The 7,034-nt window shown below is 63.9% G+C and overlaps 2 protein-coding genes across 10 annotated transcripts; both read left to right on the top strand.

Annotated features, from left to right (window-relative positions):
• Positions 1 to 17: 17 nt before the first annotated feature.
• ACHE (acetylcholinesterase (Cartwright blood group)) lies at positions 18 to 5,630 on the top strand. Of its 9 annotated transcripts, XM_034669930.1 has the most exons (7): positions 62 to 136; positions 665 to 1,115; positions 1,244 to 1,435; positions 1,736 to 2,816; positions 3,176 to 3,660; positions 4,418 to 4,587; positions 4,716 to 5,458. In XM_034669930.1, exons 4-7 carry the CDS (start codon positions 1,758 to 1,760, stop codon positions 4,841 to 4,843), a joined length of 1,842 nt encoding a protein of 613 aa, XP_034525821.1. In that variant the 5' UTR covers positions 62 to 136; positions 665 to 1,115; positions 1,244 to 1,435; positions 1,736 to 1,757; the 3' UTR covers positions 4,844 to 5,458. The 9 variants fall into 9 exon arrangements, with proteins under 9 accessions (XP_034525823.1, XP_034525824.1, XP_034525827.1 ...); XM_034669932.1 differs by lacking the exon at positions 665 to 1,115 and having other exon boundaries at positions 18 to 136; positions 1,244 to 1,380; XM_034669933.1 differs by lacking the exon at positions 665 to 1,115 and having other exon boundaries at positions 18 to 136; positions 1,244 to 1,380; positions 1,733 to 2,816.
• A 776-nt stretch (positions 5,631 to 6,406) lies between these two features.
• Positions 6,407 to 6,984, top strand: UFSP1 (UFM1 specific peptidase 1 (inactive)). The gene has a single exon (XM_011234831.3). The coding sequence runs from the start codon at positions 6,439 to 6,441 to the stop codon at positions 6,847 to 6,849; it is 411 nt and encodes a 136-aa protein (XP_011233133.1). The 5' UTR covers positions 6,407 to 6,438; the 3' UTR covers positions 6,850 to 6,984.
• The last annotated feature ends 50 nt before the right edge of the window (positions 6,985 to 7,034 follow it).

Here is a 7,034-nt window from a genome sequence, read left to right as displayed (position 1 = left end):
GGGGGCGCCGTGCGGCCCGGAGGGGGTGTGTGCGGGGGGCCGGAGGCGGCGGCTGTCAGAGTCGGCTCAGCCTGCGCCGGGAAACATCGGCCGCCTCCAGCTCCCGGCGCGGCCCGGCCCGGCTCGGCCGCCTCAGGTGAGTCTCCCGCCCCGGCCGGGACCCTCCCCTGGCCCGCGGCCCATTCCGCGTCCGGGAAAATGTGCGCTCCCGGAGGGATCCGGGCCCCCAAAGGGGACGCCCACCGCGCCCCCGGGCCTGCCCAGCGACGCCCCCCGCCGCCCCACACTCATCCTTAACTCTTCCCTCGCCGCCGCATACTTACTGTCGCCCGCGCGGGAGCCGGCACCCTGCAGGGCCGGCCGCCGCCTCTGCTCTCGAATTCCTGTGGGGACCCCCGAGCGCCCCTTCCCCCGCCCGCCCCCAAGTGTGGGGCCACTGGAAGACGCCCCCTGCTTGGGGCGGAACCCGAGCTGCGCAGGTTGCTGGCACCGGGTTGACTCTCCCCCCAGATCCCGCAACCCCAGCGCCCCTGCGCAGCGCCCAGCCGAAGCCCCCTCCGAGGCCCAGGCGTCCCCCTCCCACGGGGACTCCGTCTCTATTTTGGGGAAAGGGGAGGCTCAGCGGAAGCCCCGAGTTATAATTAGCCCCACTCCGGTTTCCTAGTTAATCCCCAGCACCACCACCACCACCCCAGCCTCAGAGCGGCGGGGGTTGGCTGGGTGAAAGGTGACCGCCGCGAGAGGGGGGAGTTCCGACCCGGGGAATTTTGATCCCTTGGCTGGAGATGCCGGAACCACAGCAGCTGCTGCCCCAAAATAGCGCCCTCGCCCCTGCAGCCGGGGATCTCCGGAGCTCCGAGAACACAGGCGTCCCGGTTCGCCCTTCAGACCCTTCCGCAACGCCCGCGAACCTCCAGACCCCCGCCCCAAGTTCCCGGCTCCCGGACTCGGGGCGGGGAGCTCCGTCCTTTTCTTGGTCTCTACTGCCCCCCACTGGCGGCAGCGTGCCTCTCAGGGTCGGATGGATGGGGGACTCGAGTCCTGGGGGACCCGGGCTGGCGAGCCTGATCTCTGAGGCTAGGCGAGGCGAGTGCGCAGCTGACCGGCACCCACGGGTACCAGCGCCCCGTGCCAGACAGTGGATGAGGAGGGGCAGGGTGGGGCAGGGTGTGGAGCAAGCAGGATTTGGGGTACCCCGGGACCTGTAGCTCCCACACCCTTGAATGCCCAACCCACCCCCCAGGGACCCCGACTCTGGCCAACTCAAGAGAGGCTGCGCCTTCACGCCATCGCAAGCTTCCCCATCGGCGCCTCCCGTCAGTGAGGGCCCCGCCCCTGTCGGGTGGCCTGTGTGTGAATTGCTTGCGGCCTCTGGTGCAGGTGCCCGCTGGGCTCCGGCTGGGCCCAACCCGGTCCACCCGGCTGGGGGAAGGAGGTGAGGGTGGTGGGCCCTCTGTGGGGCAGGGGAAGGGATTGCCTGGCAGGCCTCATCTCTGTTCCCTCCGTCAGTCTGTCTGGGTGTTGAGTGTGTGCCTGATCTCTGTCCCCTCTTGCTTCTCCTTGTCTGCCTGTGTCCTTGTCTCTGCTTGTCTCCCTCCCTCTGTTTCTCTCCTCTCTACCAACCTGCCCCACCTCTTCTGCAGCTCCGTGATAACCCCTGGGCAAGAGTGTTACCTAATCTCCTCCCTCCTGGCAGCCTCAGGCCTTCACCCTCTGCCTTTCTTTCTCCCAGCAGACGCCTGCCTGCCCTGGCAGCCATGAGGCCCCCCTGGTGTCCCCTGCACACGCCCTCCCTGACTTCCCCAATCCTTCTCCTCCTCCTCTTCTTTCTGGGAGGAGGGGCAGAGGCTGAGGACCCGGAGCTGCTGGTGACGGTGCGTGGGGGCCGGCTGCGGGGCATCCGCCTAATGGCCCCTGGGGGCCCCGTCTCTGCTTTTCTGGGCATCCCCTTCGCAGAGCCACCTGTGGGCCCCCGTCGCTTTCTGCCGCCGGAGCCCAAGCGGCCCTGGTCAGGGGTGCTGGACGCCACAGTCTTCCAAAGTGTCTGCTACCAATATGTGGACACCTTGTACCCCGGCTTTGAGGGCACCGAGATGTGGAACCCAAACCGTGAGCTCAGTGAGGACTGCCTCTACCTCAATGTGTGGACACCATACCCCCGGCCTGCATCCCCCACCCCTGTCCTCGTCTGGATCTACGGGGGTGGCTTCTACAGTGGGGCCTCCTCCCTGGACGTGTATGATGGCCGCTTCCTGGCCCAGGCTGAGGGGACTGTGCTGGTGTCCATGAACTACCGGGTGGGAGCCTTTGGCTTCTTGGCCCTGCCAGGAAGCCGGGAAGCCCCAGGCAACGTGGGTCTACTGGATCAGAGGCTGGCACTACAGTGGGTGCAGGAGAATGTGGCAGCCTTTGGGGGCGACCCCATGTCAGTGACTCTGTTTGGGGAAAGTGCCGGTGCTGCCTCAGTGGGCATGCACTTGCTGTCCCCTCCCAGCCGGGCCCTGTTCCACCGGGCTGTGCTGCAGAGCGGTGCACCCAACGGCCCCTGGGCCACAGTGGGTGTGGGAGAGGCCCGCCGCAGGGCCACACTGCTGGCCCGCCTTGTAGGCTGTCCCCCGGGGGGTGCTGGTGGCAATGACACAGAGCTGGTCGCCTGCCTGAGGACACGGCCAGCTCAGGACCTGGTGGACCACGAGTGGCACGTGCTGCCTCAGGAGAGTGTCTTCCGCTTCTCTTTCGTGCCTGTGGTGGATGGAGACTTCCTCAGTGACACACCCGAGGCCCTCATCAATGCTGGAGACTTCCACGGTCTGCAGGTGACTAGTGGCTGGAAGGGGTGGAGCTGGTACCTCAAGGCCTGTTCCCCCACCCCCACCCCCCAGCCCCGGGACCCAGGCATGAAGGCTTCTCAAGATCCAGCTCCCCAAGGCCTGGGCTTCTGGCCTCATGGCCGCCCCCTCCTCCCTGAGAGCTCAGATCCCAGGGTGGTCAGTGGGGCAGAGAGAAAAGGAAACATGGGTATATTTTCACTTTCTCCCAGTCCCTCCCCCAACCTCATACTCTCTTCCTCCATGGTTCTGGGGTCTATAACTATTGATCTCTCTGGCTCTTTGTCCATCTGTTTCTGTCTTCCTGTCTGTCTGTGCCCCCCTATCTCTCCATCCTGTCCCCCCAGGTGCTGGTGGGTGTGGTGAAGGATGAGGGCTCCTATTTTCTGGTTTACGGGGCCCCAGGCTTCAGCAAAGACAACGAATCTCTCATCAGCCGGGCCCAGTTCCTGGCTGGGGTGCGGGTCGGGGTCCCCCAGGCGAGTGACCTAGCTGCCGAGGCTGTGGTCCTGCATTACACAGACTGGCTGCACCCTGAGGACCCGGCACGCCTGAGAGAGGCCATGAGTGATGTCGTGGGCGACCACAACGTCGTGTGCCCTGTGGCCCAGCTGGCTGGGCGACTGGCTGCCCAGGGTGCTCGGGTCTATGCTTACATCTTTGAACACCGCGCGTCTACGCTCTCCTGGCCCCTCTGGATGGGGGTGCCCCATGGCTACGAGATCGAGTTCATCTTTGGGCTCCCTCTGGAACCCTCGCTAAACTATACCGCCGAGGAGAGAACCTTTGCCCAGCGACTGATGAGATACTGGGCCAACTTCGCCCGCACAGGGTCAGCAGTACTGAGGGGAGGAGGGCCTCCAGGAGCCAGAGAAGCAAGAGCAGGGCACAGAGAGAGAGAAAGACAAACAAAGACAGGCAGATAGGGCGGGAGAGGGAGGGAAAGGTTCACAAAAGGAGACAGAGTGAGTCAGAATGATAAAGGAGACTGGAGAGGAAAGCAGGATGGCAGGTCCTGGAGAGGCAAGGACAGAGGGGGAGGGAAGCAGAAGAGAAGAGAAGAGAGACGGGGGAGAAAAGGAGTTACCATAGTACTTAGGAGCTTGAACTGTAGAGAGCTGGATTCAACTGGGCCAGTGGTGATTTTATTAGCTGTGACATGCACACGTGCATAGGTACTCACACACCAGTTTACCAGTCTGAAAAAGGGGACCATAAATCCGACATCTCATGGGTATTGTCAAAAGCAAAAACAAGATGTTTGTAGAGCTAGGACTGAGCCTGCTTTCACAGTAAGGACTCATAAATCGATGTTTTAAATGGGAGAAACAAAGACAAAGTAAAGCCAAGGGAAAGGCAGAAAGAGGGAGGGCAGGAGGAAGGGGATGGCTCCAGGTGACGGGAATCCGGGAGACCAGAAAGAGGGTTTAAAGAGGTGGTGGGAAGGAGGGGATGTGTTCTCCAGTGACCCGAAGTGGGCACGGGTCAGGAAGCAGCCTGTCTCCTCCTGCTCTCCATCTCCAGTCCCCAGTTCCAAGGGCGGGCGGGGCCGGCTTGACTGAGGCTGAGACTTCCCTTTCCTTCCGAAGGGACCCCAATGACCCCCGGGACCCCAAAGTCCCGCAGTGGCCACCGTACACAGCGGGAGCGCAGCAGTATGTGAGCCTGAACCTTCGGCCGCTGGAGGTGCGGCGGGGGCTGCGCGCCCAGGCCTGCGCCTTCTGGAACCGCTTCCTACCCAAATTGCTCAGCGCCACCGGTATGCAGGGGCCAGCGGGCAGGGGCTGGGTGGAGGAGGGCAAAAAAGGGGCACGAAGAGAGAGAGGGGAGTGGGAGCCGGCCGGGCGTAACTCCTCTCTTCTCCCCCCCCCCCCCCCCCCCCGCCAGCCTCGAAGGCTCCCAGCACCTGCTCAGGCCCCGCCCACGGGGAGGCAGCCCCGAGGCCCAGGCCCGGCCTTCCCCTGCCCCTCCTTCTCCTCCTCTTCCTCCACCTCTCCCGGCTCCTGCGGCTGTGACCACGGCCACTTACCCCTCCGGCCTCAGGGGGCCCCTCCTCTAATGAGTGGTCGGACAGTGGGGAAGGGCCCCACTCAGGGATCTCCGACCCAGCGCACCCTCCCTCCTCAAACCGAGAGACTCAAACTGGCCCGGGCTGGGAGGGGGTGGTGACCTATGACCCGTCTCAGGGACCCACACGCCTTTGTTGTTTAAATGGAAATGAAAATGCCAATTTTCTTTTTTTATAAAATTATTTGGAGCCGGAGCCTGGTGTTGGGGGGAGAGGGAGGACCGGGAGCTAGATAGCACCCCCTAGTGGGGCTATAACAGTCAACCATTTCTGTCTTCTCTTTTCCCCACCAACCCACGGATCCTCCTTCTTCTGATCCTTTCTGTCCCCTGTCTTCCGGTCATTTTCTCCTCCCCCCACCCCTCCCTTCCCGCCATCCTTCTCTGGCCCCGCCTCCACTCTCATCCTTCCTCTGGTCTTCCGTCTCTTCGCATATTTTCCTGATGCTCTTTCCACCGTCCTACGTGCTCTCCTGCATTCTCCTTGTATACTCCTGCACTCACGCCCCCCACCATGTACGTTCCCTGACCTTCCCCTTGTCCTCCTCCAACCCACTTGCCGGGCGCCCTGGCCGCAGACACGCTGGACGAGGCGGAGCGCCAGTGGAAGGCCGAGTTCCACCGCTGGAGCTCCTACATGGTGCACTGGAAGAACCAGTTTGACCATTACAGCAAGCAGGATCGCTGTTCAGACCTGTGACCCAGACGGGACCCCCATGTCTCCCCGCCCTGCTCGCCCCGCCCGGCCCCCTAGCTGTATATACTTATCTAAGGGCTGGGATATAACACCGAGGAGCCCTAGACCCTGCCCACCCACCTCCCCGACTACCCCGGGAGGCTCCCCGTCCTCTGCATGTCTCGGGCCGAGACCCTCCCCCGCGGTGCCTTCGCCCCTCTGGGCTGCCAATAAACTGTTACAGCCACAGCAGTGTGCGCGACTAGGGAGCGGGAAGCGGGCTTCAAACACCCGAGCAGAGTAGACAGAGGGGCGGGTGCGAGAGCCATCCGAACTTGCGGATCTCAGTAGCCGGGCGGAGGCTGTTCGCTCCCGCCCCGCCGGCCCGCCCCGCGCCCGCGCAGTAGCGACGGCAGCGCGGCGGTGCATTGTGGGAGCTTCGCGGGTGGCGCCTTGCCCGCTGCTGGGGCTCGCACTTCTGCTGCTGCCGCCGGAGACCCGCGAGGACGTCCGCAGAGTCCCCTCGCCGGTTCTGCCTGCGCCTAGCTCAAGACCCCGGGCCGAGAGGAAACCGTGCAACCGGAGTTCCGTCCGCGCAGCCAGGACGCGTCTGCCCGGCCTCGGACCCCGCCGCCCGCCCTGGAGCCGCTGAAGGACGTCCACCTGGGCCTGGCCCCGCCCGGCCGCGGCCCCGTTCGCCTGGCTCTCCTCTCGGGCCACTACCTTTACTATCACTACGGCTGCGACGGCCTGGACGACCGGGGCTGGGGCTGCGGCTACCGCACTCTGCAGACGCTGTGCTCGTGGCCAGAGGGCCGGCCCGCGGGCGTGCCCGGACTGGCCGCCGTGCAGGCGGCCCTGGAGGACATGGGTGACAAGCCCCCCGGGTTCCGGGGCTCCCAGAGCTGGATCGGTTGTGTAGAAGCCAGCCTCTGCCTCGACCACTTCGGAGGGCCCCAGGGGCGGCTGTGTCACGTACCCCGTGGAGCAGGGCTTCAGGGGGAACTGGAGAGGCTTTACTCCCACTTCGCAGGGGGCGGGGGGCCTGTAATGGTTGGCGGGGACGCAGATGCCCAGTCCAAGGCCTTGCTGGGAGTCTGCCTGTGTCCAGGCACGGAAGCCTACGTTCTGGTATTGGACCCTCACTTCTGGGGTGCTCCGAAAAATCCCAGTGAACTACAGGCAGCTGGGTGGGTGGGATGGAGAGAGGTAGGCACAGCCTTTGACTGCAACTCCTTCTACAACCTGTGTTTGACCAACTGCAACTCCCAGAAGTAGCAGTACGCCCTGGACTGAGGCTCAGGTCCCAGAATGGAGACTGTCTCTGGCCCCAAACCCATTCACCTAAACCCTACTCCAAAGGCAAAAGCTGCCTGGGCCTTTGACGTCAATAAAGTGGAGAGGCTCAGCTAATTATGGCCCCAGCCAATCTTTGGGAGAATCTGGGAAGGTACATAATAAAT

Source organism: Ailuropoda melanoleuca, chromosome 10, assembly GCF_002007445.2.
Source record: "Ailuropoda melanoleuca isolate Jingjing chromosome 10, ASM200744v2, whole genome shotgun sequence".
NCBI lineage: Eukaryota > Metazoa > Chordata > Mammalia > Carnivora > Ursidae > Ailuropoda > Ailuropoda melanoleuca.
Note: the sequence above shows the minus strand (reverse complement) of the source record. Positions and strands in the feature narration are given on the sequence as shown.